General features: G+C 36.8%; 1 protein-coding gene across 4 annotated transcripts in view; it reads left to right on the top strand.

Annotated features, from left to right (window-relative positions):
• SNTG2 (syntrophin gamma 2) overlaps nucleotides 1-17216 on the top strand; it is a 221209-nt gene that overhangs the window by 19566 nt on the left and 184427 nt on the right. Inside the window, exon 1 of one of the 4 annotated variants that reach the window (XM_086875957.1) lies at nucleotides 16087-16261. The exons of 2 other annotated variants lie outside the window; for them this stretch is intronic. Coding sequence is in view for 1 of the 2 variants with exons in the window: in XM_086875956.1 (XP_086732082.1) it covers nucleotides 16259-16261 (3 nt within the window). In the remaining variant the exon portion in view is untranslated. Of the gene's footprint in view, nucleotides 1-16086; nucleotides 16262-17216 lie in introns of those variants that run through there. One more of the 4 variants, XM_086875956.1, reaches the window with a different exon arrangement.

Genomic DNA, 17216 nt, shown 5'->3' with positions numbered 1-17216 from the left:
TCACATAAGGTATAAAACGGGATGAATTACAAGCAGGTGGCATTATTTTTATGTGTATAGAAAATACATGCAAAAAACACAACTGAGAGGATTTTATTTCCTGCCCAAAACTGCATTGTGTTGTGCAGAGTTATGAATTTCGAAACAGTAGGAAAAGAAGTGAAGGCTTATAACAGAAAGCTTCATTAAGTACACTGCCAGTCAAGTAATATTTCAAGAGGCTGTTTGCTGTAGCACTTCTCATGTTCTTTCTTACTGACTAAACAAAATGATGCAGACTGTAATAACAAGAAATTCTTGTAATGTAATCAAGCCATTTTAGTTTTGGAATCTGTTTCTTCTGGAATTTATGGACAACCCATTACCATTTTGGCAAGGCAAATTTATTATTTCTGGCTTCTCTGATAGGTGTCATGTTTCAAGTGATAATGAGTCTGTAACTTCACTTGGCAGTTTGTTTAATGATCTGGTGAGTGTAATTTTTTCCTCTGGTAGGGCAGCTAATGTACCCTACTGCAGCTTCAAGTGTTGCCTCTTGTTCTGTCATTAAGAACAAATGAAATTAATTGATTCTGATTTTAGTTCAAATCTGTAATTGTACATTACAAAATAGTTGTCATCTCTACTACAAGAATTTTCTTTGTAATGTGTCTGTGTTGTCCAGTAAAGGGTCTGATAAAAGGGTCTGGTAACAGAAGTTGGAGATAAAGAGTCAAATGAGGAGTATTTAATCTATGTGTTTCCATGAAGAAGTGATTTTTGATTGCAAATTGTCTGTATTCTGGAGGAAGCTTGACAAAAATCCAAGAGAAAGCAACACATATGGGGAGTTTAAATAGTGGAAACTGGTATTCATTGAAATTTGAAAATAATACAGCATATCTCTTTAAGTAATTTAAAATTGTTTCCATATATAGTAGAACTTTAAATTGAAAATTCACAGGTTCATCATGAAATATGTTGTGAGGTGGAAAATGCAGATGAGAAAGGTTAGGCAAAATACAGGACAGTGTTTGGTTCTCATTGGAGCCCAAAGTTAGCTGAAGACAACACTAGAATGTATAATCTCACTATTTTTAGCAGAAAATTAATTCTGAAATCTAGTAATGTCTGTTATGATGTTGTCTTGCCAATTCATCTCCCATCAAGAAGATCAGTGATTACAGTACATGCTTCTATGTTATTCTGAAACTTTTTTAAGACTATGATCCAGAGAACATCTGTATTTGCAGTGGACTGACAGATGTTCCAGTGTGAGATGTAGCATGGAAATCTTGAATCCGAGGCCACAGCTACTCGGTGTGATTACAGTGCTTGACTGTAGTTAGCAGTCTAGAGGCCCCAAAAAAGTCTTACAGGATAGTAAATGAATTGGTTATTATATTCTGTGTGGAGAAGCTATATAGTTCTCACATTAAAGTTTATTAATATTTTTAAATCAGTTACATGTAAGTATGAATAATGTTTCATGTAGTTGATAATACAACTTTATTTTGTGCTGTGCATGCAAGTTTTTTCATAACCTCCTGTGATCAATGGAACTTGGTTGAATAATCAATTGGAACATTTATTTTATCTCCCTCTATCGGACTCATAAGCCTTTAATATTAAAATAAAGAGGAGAAAGTAGAAAACTAGCTATAATAGAGGAAAACTTGAAGCAACTCCTTAGGACTTTTGCAATAAATGGCAAATTTATTAATTGATAAAATGAGATTATATCTAATTTTGAAGGCTAAACTTTCTATTAGCATGGCTCTGCAGTTGTGGTATGATTAAAAGCTGAAGACTACAGCCAGTGCTGAGCATGTAAGGAATCTGTAGCACACATAAGTGTCAGCTGCTGGCTCTGTACTGACACTAAGTTGAGGGTTTCAGGATTACTTACTTTTTACTGCATGTAAGAGCAAGCAGCATTTGCTCACAGTGAGGAACATGGTTAAGTAGCTGCAGGTTTATTAAATGCATATGAGAAGAGTGCTGTTACATTTCTCCAAGTGAGTGTGAAAGACTCAAAAGCATTCTGAGCTGGATGTTTTCCCAGATCCCTACTCTCCCTTCTTCCAAACATTTTAATTTTTGCTATAGCATCACAGGATCCTAGTATCTATATTAAGGTGAATGTTTTTGTAATCTTCCTTTTTGGTACGAGGCAGTAAACATGATTTTCTCATATGGTGGAGTAGAGAGACTTTGCTCACATCCTGGGCTCTGGGAGAGAGCCAGAATCTCTCCAGTTTCAGCTGGATGGCTGGGGTGGGTGTGGGAGCTTGAGATGCAGCTGCTTAGCAAAGTTGAACATATTTGTCTCCTTCTGATACTGATTAGAGACTGGGGTGGGGGGGTCCCCAACCTTCAAGAGTTGAATCATAGCAGGACACTTTTGTAGTAAGTTGTTTGAGTTTTTTTCAGACTTAAACATAGTCTCTTTGTAAATCCAGGTGTCTCTGTGTCCTTTTTTGAGACTACCAAGCATAATTTTAACTAGACTAGGACACTATTCTAAATGTTGTCCTTTTCATGCAAGAGCGTTATGTGATGTTACTGAAACATCAGGAATTATTGTACTAGTGTTCTTTTCATCTTTCTTCAAAACTAGATGAAGCTGATTTAATAATTTAAAAAAGGTGTGTGTGTCTATGTTTGTGCTGCGAGTGCAGCTGGGACATAATTGTGAAGGGGAAAGATGTGAACAAATACCTCTTCTTTTGGAAAGAATGTGGATAAAATCAAACCACCATTATGCAAAGAAAAGGAAAAGCAACCTAGTATTACATTTCACTCTTCTCTTATTGTGGAATTTTCTACATTGATGTGAAATGCAGTGATGTAATTTTGAAATATTACCTTATTTTAGCTGTGTTCTGAGAGCAGTACTGGAACTATTAAATCTTTTTGTCGTGTGAACAGTTGAGTACAGTGTCTGTTGACTCCAAGAAGAATTGAAATTCCTTCTCTATGAGTGTATTACACATTGAGTGAGGTCTTCATATCAGAATGTTACCAATAAAAGTTACAGGGTAAATGTTTCTTAGGATTTATTTCTCTATAAGAATGACATATTCCGGACACTAATCAGTTAGCCACTGTCATATTAAGATGTCTGATTAATTTGAATTGTGAATCAGTCCCTCATTTTGAGTCTTAATTCAGATTAACTGCAAGTTTTAGGATATACACTTGAATCTCTCACTTAAGCTTTTAAAGATCAAAGAGTTGCTGTCTAGCTTCAAAGTGTTACTAAAACTTTACATACACAATTAAAGCTGACTCAGTGTCTTTGGAGAGAGACTTCTTAACATATGTACTACATAGTAGCTAACACAAAATCAGAAGTATAAGGGATGGTTACTTGCTTATATTTTGTAGCTATTTGGAGAATAATTTTAAGTAGTGCTAACACAAGTAACTACGTAAAGAGACAAAGGTTGATAAGTGAAAATAATTTCTTAGGCAACTGAAGCAAGAATGTTCCAATGTTTCTTTTCTATTTGTTTCCTGTCCCCAGTGAGTTGCTGGGTAATTGCATATGCTGAAGGCTATTGAAAGAAGCAGGGCATATTCTTAAACTGTGTTTCCTGGGAGCCGTTTTCTTTCCATAATACACATCTTAGCAGAATTCAACTAGTTTTAACTGAGTAAATGTATATCCATAGATTAGCTTTATTATTCATGCAGTAAAATAAGAACGGTTGATATTCACATAGTCATTTGGGAACTGTACTTTTGCAGGGAGCAGGGGAAGTAAGGCAATTAATTGAGTAGAATTACTCAATTACAGAGAGTAATTTTGATGAAAATTATAACATCTGATAAAGTGACATTTATACAAGCCCTACATATAATTTCTATTTAAATGTCTTGAGGCACAATTAGGGCACTTCATTATTTTCTGTCTTAGTCATATAATCCCAATTTCAATACAATTATAGCTGATTTAAGGTGATTTGCAATGAGCTTCTTCTACTTCACCACCGGTTACTTCTCTTTTAACACTGCTTGTTGAAAATATCCCTGGCCAACTATATCCTTGTATCTTTGCAGGACTCCTCACATGCCATCCAAATGTTTCCTCACTGATACTTCCCACTTTGGCCTTGTACAGCTGCAGATTTTTCACCTGTCGTTTTTAAGAAATGACCTTTGGACTGTGGTGGCACTAAGTGTCTGAGGGTGCTTCTGTGAGATGCAGAAGTTCATTGCCACCATTCCAGTATTCCTTGCATATAACTTCTGTCAAATCATTTGGGGGTTTTCAGACTGAACAATTATATTGGTGTTGACAGTTGTATGTGTCTGAAAATCATTAAAAGGAGCTTTAGAAATCAAATCTGGTAATAGTTGTGCAGGGGTCTTGAGTCTTTCTACTTAAAAGGAAGTGAGAATGTTGTTGGTGAAGGTATAGCCTGGGTACTTCATAGACTCTAATCTAAACCTACCATCTTTCATCTTAAAGCCATTCCCCCCTGTCCTATCACTGTATACCCAAGTAAAAGTCCCTCTCCAGCTTTTTTGTAGGCTCCCTTCAGGGTGCAGTTAGGTCTTCCTGGCGCCTTTGCTTCTTCAGGCTGAACAATGGCAGCTCACTCAAGTGTCTTCTCAGAGAACTGCGAGTTAGCAACTTTATTCATCACAGGTTTTTTTCCATTCTAAAAATTTTTATGTAGAGCCACGTTAGTGCTGGTTATTTTGAATTTTGGGAATGGAAAGTTTATCATACCTCTACTGTCTTGTCCTTGGAACTTACTTGTCGTAGGTCCTTGTGGAGCAAGGCAGAGGAAGGTCCTCTCTGACTGCTTGGTAGCTTGCAGTCATGCCCTTCCTTGCCTTCCTTGTCTGGGAATCTACAGAGCCAACAAACAGTGCTCTACCTCATGAACCTGTTGTGAAATGCTTTCAAGACTCTAAAACAATTAAATGTTGTGTGAAAGGGGATTATAAAGAACTTTACAAGACGGATTGCTGACATGTACTGTATTTGGACTTTCTTCACATACTTAGGAAGACAGTATCTTTCTTACTGACTTCTCTGTCTTCTTCATCCGTTTAATTAGATTTTTTTTTGATTAGTGAGCTGTCCTTCTGATATTGTGTAGACAGAAAAATAACTGACTGCTCCAGGTATGAGTCTTAATCAGCTTAAAATAGAATAATTTAAATTAATTTTTGATGGGTCAGCCTTACTTTTGCAAGAAGATGAAAAATATTAATGTTTCAATTTCTGTAATGCTGTACTATTGTGGCTGTCACTCAGGCTTTTCCTGCAAATCCAATGAAAGACTTAATTTGTTATGATTAAGTACAGTACTTCTGGCAATCCTTTAAGGCCATATTATGACCAAAAGTAAATTAGTTATGAAAATATTCTTGTTTTTGTATGAATAGAAAGCATTTTTTTTTTCATTTAGAAACAAATAACAAATCTCTGTAGTGAATGCTTTAAAGAACTTCCTTTTATATTTAAATTACTTTTTGAAAGAGAACATCATAGTACTGTTTGGGAGAACAGAGAAATAAAGTCTTGGCAGAAGTTGTTAATATGCATCTCAAGGCTTATGAGTTATACTCTAGATGCATGTAATAAACAGCATTTTTACACTGCTCAGTAGTAATAAAGTAGTAGAATGTACATATTATACAAGAAAATAAATAACCATGCTATTAATATTTTTCATAATAAAATACTTTGGAAAATTTTAATAACAGTTTGTTTTTTGCAAAACAGTCCAATAAAAAGGTGCATAGCCTAATTCATTCCTTTTCTAGTCTTCTATCAATGCAGTTCTTGTGGAGATGGAAGAAAGGCACAGTGTATGAAACTGTTTGAATTCTCTGTTCCTAATTGACAGAGGTCCTGGGTAGGTATTAAAGAGCACAAAATGGAAAAAAATATGCAGAGATTTAACATGTTACAAAGAAAAGAGGACATGTTATTTACTGCCTGTGAAGGACCTTATTTTACCTGGGGTCAGTATTGCTCCTCGTAACGATGTTAAGTTCAGTTCATCATACAGTTAGCACACTGTATTGGGTTTGCATGGCCTGGTTTTTGGTAGCAGGGGACCACAGAGGTGGCTTCTGTGAGAAGCTTCCAGAAGCTTCCACCATGTCCAGCAGAGCCAGTCCCTGATGGCTCTGAAGATGGGACATGGCACTGGCCAAGACTGGGCCGATTAGAGATGGCAGAAGCCCCTCTGTTATTAGTGTAGTTAGGAAGAAATCAAAACAAAGATTGTAGAAGCAGTTTTAATTCCAGCCAGAGAAAAGCACAGTGAGAATATGTGGGCAGAACAGCTCTGTAGACACCAAGGTCAGTGGAGAAGGAGGGGTGTGGACCTGATTTTCTGAGTCTGAGAGAGTTCCAGTCTGTAAGTGGCTGATCTGTTCCCAAGGGAGTCTCTTGAGAACATCTCTCACTCAAGGACTATTTTTGTAAGTAATTCATAGTTCTCTAAACAATATTGTATGGCTCTGATGAGTGTGTTTTCCCTTGTTCCACCAATGGGACAACAGAGGTGGTGTTCCCTTTAGCAATCATATTAAACCTGTATTGTAACACCCTATAAGAAGCTAAAAAGTTTGGAAAATAAAGCTTCTGTGGATTCTCACTCTGCCTGTTGAATAGAAACCACGCTCTTTATTTCGTGTCCAACAGTGACAGAGGGGGAGGAGGCGCTCCAGGCACCAAAGCTGGGATTCCCCTGCAGACCATAACGAGGACCATGGTAAGGCAGCTGTGCCCCTGCAGCCCATGCAGATCCACCTGCAGCCTGTGGAGGAGCCCCACACCAGAGTAGCTGGATGCCTAGAGGAGGCTGTGATCCTGTGGCAAACACATGGAAAGAGGGGCCCTGGTCCCAGGCTGGAGCAGCCTATTCTAGAGGACTGCACCCCATGGAAGAGTGACCCATACCACAGCAGTTTGAGCACATGGGATGGACACACATTTCAGCAGTTTTCAGGGAGCTGTTGCTCATGGGATGGACTCATATTGGAGAAGTTCATGGAAAACAGTTTTTGCTCAAAGTTGGACTCTATGCTCTTGGAGGTCTTTTACAACCTTAGTGATTCTATAGTTTATGATTAATACACACCAAAATACTGCCTTGCAATGTATTCTGTCAGGAATAACTTCTCATGGTATTTTTGGTGCTTTTACATTTATTTCACAAACAGTCTGTTTCTAAACCTACTTTAGTTCATGCCAGCAAAAAGGTTTTAAAGTTTTTTGCAAGCTTTTTAAAAACTAAGCTTTTTCTGAAAAAAATCACTTTTTTTCTATGACAGGGAATGACATGACAAACAACTACATTCTGTCACTTCTTGTCAGTTTTGTTTCTTCTTCCTCCTGGAAAGGAAAGCCTTTGTCAGTTTGGGAAGGGTTGTTGTCAATTTTTCTTTCTTTAATGGTGACTTAAAATAAGCCAAGATAGCTCCTGTGTTATGTTGATGAAAATATTAAACTATGAGCTAAAAAGAGAAAGCATGGAGGGATTTTTGTTTATTCTGTTCTGGAGGACTAGTCTACAACTTTGACAACTCAATGTGTCTAATGAAAAGAAATTTGAGTATGTTTTTTTCCCCAAAAGGCAGGTTTTTGGATTGGTTTTCTTTCAGCTTGGACAACTCAAGAGCCATTTGGATACCATTACATGAAATGGAATCTAAAGAGTTTAGTTTTATTTATGTAGTTTCTACTAAACTTTCATTTTTATAGAAGAAAGAGAAAGCATGTTTAGCAACATTCTGCAACGTAAATACTTCCATATTTTATTCATGGTTTTATGAGAAAACAAATTTTTCTTAAGATACTCACAAACAACACTGAATCTGAATTTGTTTTCAGAATGGAAGTTTAGGTGTGCTGAGCTGTGCTTAACACAATTTAAATGTGAAAAATTATATTGTTTGATGAATGTGGGACAAATACTTCATTATTCAGTCAGTTTTAAAAGAAAATGCTCCTTTTAATTTAATTTTAAGTCAGTTAAAACATAGCATTGGTGCACATTCTGCTCTGGCTTTTGTATATTTAGATTAAATGTTTCAGAAATTTTATATTTCTACCTGGCAACTTAAAGGAATGACTGTTACAAAAGTTAGCTTTTTTAAAATTTCTTTTTTTATTTTTCCACTTGAAATATATGCTTATTATTTTGTCTGCTTCCTAATGATCAGTGGATCTCTTACTACAATATAAACTACAAAGGCAAAAACCAGATGGAACACCAAATGCTCCAGTATTCACAAGTCATTATGTTTAATGTTAAGATTAGATATCTGAAACTGCTGATGCTTAATACACTTAACATTTCCAATTTGGTCTAAAGCCAGTTTAACATCAGTAGAAATCTTAGCATTGACTCAAATAAGCACTGATTTTCAGAAAGCCAAGGTATATATACAGATGTTCTCAAAATGGTTCCTGGCTTTGTGGAAAGGGAGGAACATTGGCCATCTTGTTAGACAAGGAGGTTTCAGATGTGAAAATTTTAATACTGCAAGTATAAAAGGGTAACAGACAAATAAACACTATTTGGTGGGAGGCTGCATAAATGGAAAATAAAATGGAACAATGTAGATTTTGCTCCAGGCAAATGTTAAGTTCAAAATGCAGGTGCCACAAGCACTGCTAGTGCCTAGAGGTGGCAGAGACTTGGGGATTATGTAACCCTGGGAACAGAAAAGATTGCTGCTAACAGGGAGAGTTACAATGAGAAACTATGGAGCATTAAGCCGTTCAGTGTATTTTTGTGTAGCAATTGTCAGGAAGAATTAATTAATGCTTGCTGTTATGAAATCTTCAGAGGCCTCTATAAAACCATTAATCTGTCATTACATGGTATATGTAAATGCCCTTGTGACATTATCAAAATATCTAAATATAATTGTTTGGAATTTTTGTCAAGATTATATGGAACTAATATGTAATCAAGCAACTGATGTGCTCAAATTTTATTTGCTTTAAATTTTACAGTGCTAGTTTAGCATCTCTAAAATTCACCAAGACATAAAATGCAACCAGGAGAACAGTCTCTCTTGAGTGCTGGGAAAGAGCATGTGGGCTCTGTTTAGTTTGCTAAATGATAAAAATACGTGCATATGGAAGAAAGTTGCTAGTTTACATTTTTCACGTGACCACTCTATCAAAGACAAAATTCAACATCTTCATTCTTCCTCAGAAAGTATTTCACAATAGTGCTTTGCTTTTAAGTCTTCTGTTACTGACTTTTCAACACTTTTAAGGTAGACCATCACCTATATATGACTGCAGAATGTAATCATAAGTAATTAAAAACTAAGAAAATAGTTCTCACATTGCTCTGCAATTTTTTGCAAACTTTTGTCATTCTGCAACTATTTTAGATTGCATTGTGAAGATTAAATATGAGGCACTGAAATGTATGCACATTACACAAATTGTTTTAAAATTAAAGTAGGTCAGATTTCTGGAAACTCCATGCTTGAGTTAGAGTGAGTTCTGATTAAAAGGCTTTCTGCATACAGATACATAATGAATGTTTATTCCTAGCTGTTTATTTGCATGTATTACTTGAGTTGTACAGCAGTATTTTCATACTTGAGTTATACAGCAGCATTTTCATGTTGCTTGTTCAGCACTAGTTTTGTTTAAATTTTGTGTTGTTACTTTTTAAATTTTTTATATGTTTCTTTATATGCAAACCCCATAAAAATCCTGATCTTCACTAGCAAGTGATACATTCACAGATGAGAATTTAAATTCTAATATGGAAAGGAAAATTACTCATTATATGGTCTTGGGAGTAGTTGTTTGTTTTTTTTTAATCTTAGTTGCCTGTAAACAAAACCTTTTGAGGAGACAAAGGACAAAAGGATGGTGTAAAGATTCAGGACGTGTTGCAGAATGGAAAGGTGTCTAAGGAGCTCATTGTAGACATTTGAATTTAAGACGGTTGGAAGCCACTGGGGAAACATTCCAATGAACGTTTTCAGGCAATCTGTGTCAGTTCTTGGAGTCACAGAACCACTGGGGTGGAAGGGCACTTCTGGAGGTTGTCCAGTCCAACCTCTTGTTCAGAGTGGACTCACCAGGAAGAGGGTGCTCAGGGTGATGTCCAGTCAGGTCTTGAACATCTGAAAGGCTGGACATAACACAGTTTCTTAACATTTTCCAGTGCTTGACCCACCCTCACAGTAAATCTCTCAATGGTACATATTAGTATGACCAAGAGTAGAGCCACAGCAATTTATGACTCTAATTTCTACTCCCCTTGATAAAGGATAAGCATTCCCTTTACTATATTCAGCTGAAGTTTAGGTAGAGATCTAAGGTGTGCCTTATCACACTGCTCCATAATTTTTGTCCTTTTCTCCTAAACAAAATAATGGCTTCTCTCCCATGTGACATTCAAATCACTTGGTCTGAGTGCATTGCTTTGTAAATCCTCATGGGGATTACACATTGTTCTTTAGATTAGTTCAAGGTCTCATGCTTAATTTAATGTCCACAGAGTCAATTCAGTAATGTGAAACTAGTCAAATATTCTTGGTCATCAACAGAGAATAACAGTTTTTTATATATAATTTATATATTTTTTATGTAACAGAAGTACCTTCTTGTGAATAAGATAGGAAAATACATGGTACCGTTTTGTGCTCATGGATGCAAACAGTGTTTTGTTGCTACTGCTCTGACAGAGCAAACCAGGGAGAGGCTGCACAAAAGTCTGAGTGGGTGAGTTTGTAAAGGTAAAAAAAATAGTGCTGTAAAGAATAAGGACAAAATGTTTATTCTTCTCCAAGGAAAAAATAATTTGGAAATCTTTAATGTTAATTGGAAGTCAGAATGAAGGGAAACCAAAAACCTTCAAATACAATGTTTCCAACATGTTTGGGGGAAGGAATTGGGGTGCCAAGAACCTCAAAAAGAGAGCTGCAATAACTAAACTGTATAATTACAGTGGTGTATATGGAAGAGGAAAAGAGAGACTTGTATGTTTTCAATTATTCTTCATATTTGTGGGGCCTTCTATAAAACCTTATCTTTATCTTCAAGAGGAAGGATAATGCAAAATCTCTGACAGAATGGTGTTTCTTTATGTTTTATTTCACAACTTTCACACTCCTAGAAACCTTCCAAAAAATATCAATGTTCAAAGCTCCATTATTTTTAAAGAGCAGCTAATCACAAAGGCAAGTTGTGTCAGACAAAGCATAGCTGTTATGTACCTACTTGTAAACCTGCAGCCTGAACAATCAGAAGGCTGAAATACAGCTTAGAGTGAAGCTTAGCTATCCTAATGAAAAATGCCTTATTTAATATATGAATTTTATTTTTGTCTTCATTTCTCTTCTGAAAACAGTCAAACCTCCAGAGGGAAAAGAAAATTAATCTATTAATTGCCTGGGATTTCTAAATGTAATAATGAGGTACAGCAGTGTGCCATTCCTTCAGCTCCTCTTGGCTGCAAAGTAAGGCTGGGAATACTTAATAAGGTATGTTTAACTCTGTACTATATTAAATTTAAGAAATCCAGGGCTAATAAAAGAGAGAGTATACAGAGAGCAATAATACCAATAAATACATAGAATAAATAGAATGTTACAAAAAAAAAAAACCCAAAACAAAAAACTATTACACTGAACTTTTAATTTCTAAATAAAGAATTCTTTTTTCTCCTGTATTATACAGTACCCCTAAAAGGTGAAGATACATAAGAAGAGTAATACACATAAAATAAATTCTAAATGAGAACTTAAGTATGTGAACGTATCACATATACTACACTAAATCAGTAGAATAGTTAATACTACTAATACCCTACAATTCTCAAAAATTAGCTTAATCATACATAAAACTGAAAAAAAGAGGATGGCCATGCCAGATGAATGATTTTGTAATGAGTGAATGAAGTCCTTATTCAGTATAGCAGTTCTAAACAAGAACCAAATATGCATGGTTTTCCATGACATGGTTGGGAGTAGATAAAATAAAGAAATTGGTGACCTTGGGGAATGTTTCTTTTCATCTGGAATATACTATGATAGATTAGTCCTAATTAAATGTATTATTTGGGTACATCTGATTTCAGCCAACTGTATTAAGTAAAAATATTTTCTCTAGTTTGAATTGGTTTGTTTGAACAAATGAATAAAAACCATTGCACTGCAAAGTGATTATAAACACACAACTCTACACACAGAAGAAGGATAGGGAAAATCTTGTCAGTAAATGAAAACACAGTAATTCAGTGAATGAGATAGTTATCAATGATTTTGAGAAAAGTAGTTATTTGAAATTTCATCTGGATTACTGATAAAAATATGAAGATAAGCAGGGTGGAAAGAAAGAAGAATGATGGGGAAAAGTGATAAGTGACTGGGATGAGATAGAACTATTGATTTTTAAGTAAAAAGTTATACAAAAAATTGTTTAAATAATTTTTTAGTTTGAGTCTGTGAGCATATTTTGCACATCCATGTATTTAAGGTTCATATACTTATTTCCAACCAGTTTAGAACTGTGTGTTCAATGTACTATAGACCAAAGCCTTCTGTTTCTTTGGGGAAAAAAAACAGTCAGTGTAATTGAAGGTAGGAGAAGAAATTTTGAAGGTTAAAAATGACCAGGCTTTAGAGACAGTATTTATTTGTAAATGTTGACATACCAACAGTCCCTATCTTGGTATAGTTCAGAAAAGCCAGTCTGGACTCCACCTCTGAAGAATTTTTGATGGAAGCGAAGGCAATTTCCTGAAGAACTACTTGGCCTAGCTGAATCTGGCATTTTTAGCCCCCCAAAGCAATACAGATACATTACTGTCCTTTAACCAACTATCTACTGAGAAATGAAGTAGTCTCCAGCCATTTTGAAGCCACTCTAATATTATGGTGCTTCTCAGAGCCAACCTACCTCGAGTAGCTCTCTCCTGTTTCACTGAGAGCACAAGTATTGGCTTTTGCTCATTCCAAGGCAGCATTTTTGGCTGGAATACCAAATACATGTTTTGAAGGGGCTTAGATTCAAATCATGGCTTGAGTGCTGAAAATATATATTTTGGAAATCTTTTCTCAGTTAAGCACTTACATTACTCTCCATAATTATGAAATTAAAATGATTTGGGATATATTCCAACAGAACAGTTGTTAAAATCAAACAGATCCTGCTGGACTGGAATGTACAGTTTTGACTGTTTTCTGATCTTAATGAAGATGCTCCACAGAGTCTGCTTTTTGAGCAAGTTTGCAGAATACCTCATCCTGCAGAGCTTTAAGTGGGTTTTGCTGTCACTGCACCTCAGTGATTTCTATATATAGCAAGATTAGACACAAAGTGTTTTTCTGAATTGATTTCAAAACTGAAAAATAAGAAATAAAAAATGTCAAGAAAAACACGTTTGTTGAATAATTTAGTTTGTCGTCGGCTCCTTACATTCCAACATAGTGTGAGCTGTTTTGTTGTTTTTGTGTGGACATCCAAATGCCTTGTCTGTGTCAGATGGACACATTTTTTGTGGCATTCACACTTTGGTGGAACTTACTGATGGTTTTAAAAGGGATGAAGAATTCATGTCTGCTTGGGTGCTGATGAAGGTATGGCCTGATTTGTTTTCATGGTATGTTTAAATCTGTAGATGTGTCACTATGTAAGACTGTCAAGAAATGCATATTGTCTTTTATGCTAGAGTTTGTATTTTTTAATATGACTAGTCATTATGATTTTGGTCTTTAAAAAAAACAAACTATGTGATAATGTATACTTTTTTATTATTTCTAGATAATATATGAACAAATTATTCCTTGCAATATTTTGGAATTTTTTTCCTCAGTTTTGCTTATTCCAAAGCAATGGAGATGATTCAAGATCATTATACCATTTCAGTGTCTGCCTTTGTGACACTGTCCCTGCCTGGAGTGCCCGTGGTGCCAGAGCCAGGCTGGTGAAGTCTCTTGGGAATGGTCCCATGAATGTGTTTACCCACCTGCTCAGAGGCTGGCCATTGCCAAGGCTGATTCTGTTGTTTTTTAGGTCTTGGTTGCAAACACCCATTCCAAGTTAATCTGGACAAATAAGGAAGTATTCACCTCAATGGTGGATGACAGTAAGCACAGCTAAAACAAATCCAAATTCTTAGAAATGTAGAGACTAGACATCATCGGATAGTGTAAACCCTCCCTGTGACCTTTTAAAGGAAAAGCAAAAGCCTCTTTCCAGGGCTGTCTCAGAAAACCGTAGCATTTTGAAATTTTTCTAGGTCCAGGGGACTGAAGGGTGGTTAATGGGTCTCAGACACCGAGTGTCTCATTTTGTTTTTTAACAGCTTATGAGCTCTCAGTGTAGAGTGTTCAGGCCAGAGAACAAAGTTGTTCAGCTGGTGATGCCACTATCCCAGGATGCAGACTGTCCTCCTTTTCAAAGCCCTGTGACTTTCAAGCCTTTTATATGGCCTTGAAAAGTGCTGTCTTTTTACATACTTACTTTTATTTTTAACACTGGCTCAGTAATAAAAGTGTTATAAAAAAAGCACCAAACAGACTGACAGTCAAGGTGAAAACTGTAAGCTAACAACATTTTCAGGCAAGGTCCATTTAGTTTTTTGCTTTTTTTAGTATAATAGTGAGTGCAGAGGTAGTGTCTTGATATCTTGCCAAGTCATAGACACCTTACTCCTTGGTTGGGTACATTGTAGTGCAGTGGTAGCTATTCCAGGGTATTGCACCTTGGTGGTCTGCACTGGGATGCTGTCACCATGAAGCCTAGCATTGTTTGATCCAAAAGAACTACAGCTGTCTCAAAGCCTCCTCAGGCAGGATCACCGGTTAGCAAGAACCAGAGCTGAGTGAGGCCTCTTTGACTGGGATGGAGAGGGAAAGTTTAACAGTCATGACATGGGCTCCAAGGAGGGCTCCAGGCCAGAGGACAGTTCTGGCACATTAAATTCATGAGTCTAGACATAGTTTTTGGACTGAAGCCCTACTAGGGGCAGCAGCCAGCAAAGTAGATATGTTATGCACAGACTTCTGCAGTCTTCAGCTTCAACTGAGAGCTGACTGCACTCTTGACCTTGCAAAGTACTTGGCTGAAGAACTGGAGCAAATGAGCTTCTACTTGCCAGACAGAATCTGTTCACTGGGTAGCAGTGCACTGCAGTCAGAAAGTTGGGAAGCCAAACATCATCTTTTTCGGCACAGCAAGTTTCTCTGTAACATGTCCTGAGGTTTGCTCATGACTGATTAAATTCCCTTGCTTCCTCCCAGGAGGGGGTAGAGGTGTACAGGCACCTACCCACCTCACCTCTGTTTGATGGCATCCCTGTAAAGAAGCAGGGCTGCTGAGAGTGTGAGCTGCTAATTTAATGTCAGCTGTTGCTTTTTCCAGATAAAGCAGGAAAAGCATTGGGCAAGATAAATAGATATGGCTGAATATGGAAAGGCTAAGTTTTTCATCTGTAGGTTGCAAATCACTTTTTTGCAGGTTGGGGGTTCAGGCCTTACGAGAAAATAGCTCTCGGTGATATTGTAGAGGAAGGATGATGGAGCAAAACTTAAGCTGGGGACCAGGATGGACTGAGAGGAAAGCCTGGAAAAAAATGACTCCAAGGTGATCAGCTCTGACTGTACTGGATAGTTCTTCAGGTCTCTTGGCCTAGTCACCCTGGACAGGTGTCACATGCTAACAGGGAGTAATCTATCTTGAGATATGCATATTTCTCTTTGTTCTGGTTTTAAGGCAAACCAACAGGAGGAGTTAACTCCACACAAATATCTTGTGAGAGATCCAACTACAAATTAAAATTTAAAAGGAAAATCAAAATAGAGGCAATGGTACAGAAACACTGGCTTAAACTGACAAAGTCAGAATACAACCTGACATCCTGTTGGTCAGAGTGGTGTTAGCGGTCCAATCAAAGGCTAAAGTGCCATTGGGATGACAAATGTGGTTTCATTGGGTGATCCTGTAGCAAGGCCTTCTCTGGAGGTCCAGTGGTAGTTACTGAGTTCTTGTCCTCTGGGAATCCAGTAGTAGTGCTGCTCTGGTGTTCCAAGTCTCAGGTTACACACAGGTAGGAATGTTTGGTTCCTCCCCCAAGGGCGGGGCATCTCACAGTGGGATGATGTCATTCTATGAGTCACCTTGACAGCACATTAGCTGAGATTAGCCCATTAGTGGAGATGGCCCCCTCAGGGTAGCTGCTGCTTTCCCAGAGGGAGTTATCAGGACTGAGTGAGTCATGGAGAAGACAAAGAACACTGCAACATCTATTTTAACAGCTTCATGGTAATAGGATACATACTTTTGGTTCTACCTTCCCTTGTAACCCAAAGCACTCTTGTACTTTACTCAGGCACTCGCTATAAAAGTACAGTGTGTCTATCTTGTTTCTAGACTAATTAGTTCTCTGGGTAACACTCTCTTTTCTTTAAGATCATGTAGACTAAAAGTATTTGTAGGATACTTTGAGCAGTCTTTATGAATGTGCTTGCTAACTATTTTCTGAGCCTTTTACTAACAGTAAAAAGATCCTATTTCTGAGTTTCATAATCCCAGCAGCAATATGATAAAGCTTTTTCTATCTTCTGGACTTGCAGTGTAGGTTTAAGGTATTCAAAGGGCTTTTTGAAGTGCCATTCTGTTCACAGAGATGATGATTAAAGCAGATGATAATTGGAAAGGGAGGAGTCCTATAGAATTAGGTAACAGCCTATAGTTAGGTGGTATAGCATAGATGGGAGAATCACATGTTAGAATGGCATCTGTAATATATGGAAACATGATGCTAATTAGGAGTGGCATTATATTAAATGTAAAAGATTGAATATTTATTGTTGTAATGGGTCTTTCATTGTATTCATTGGTTTTCAGCAGGCATCTTCTGTTCCTTTAATCTTGAAATGACTATGCCTGTGCCATATGTTGTACTGTGTTGCTCACCTTGTATGGAGACAAGAAAGACTTGTATATTGTCCTTCAGAATGCAAGTTCCACTACTGGTTTGGGGTTTTTTTTGCGGGGGGGGGGGGGGTGGGGGGTAGGTTGGTTGGGGTTTTTTGTTTTTTGTTTTTTTAATTATTATTTGAAGGGACAGTTTTGGAAGCATAAAACTGATAGAAAAATTTATATTATGCTTTCTGCTGTTCAGACTACAGGAGTGGAATTTTTAAATTCTTTGAACTAAACAAAAAACTAAACTGAAAGAAATATTTGGCCTAATTAAGAGATATTAATAAATATT

Source organism: Cyanistes caeruleus, chromosome 2 (genome assembly GCF_971803275.1).
Source record: "Cyanistes caeruleus chromosome 2, bCyaCae1.hap1.1, whole genome shotgun sequence".
NCBI classification, from domain to species: domain Eukaryota; kingdom Metazoa; phylum Chordata; class Aves; order Passeriformes; family Paridae; genus Cyanistes; species Cyanistes caeruleus.
This window is presented reverse-complemented; position numbering and strand designations above follow the sequence as displayed.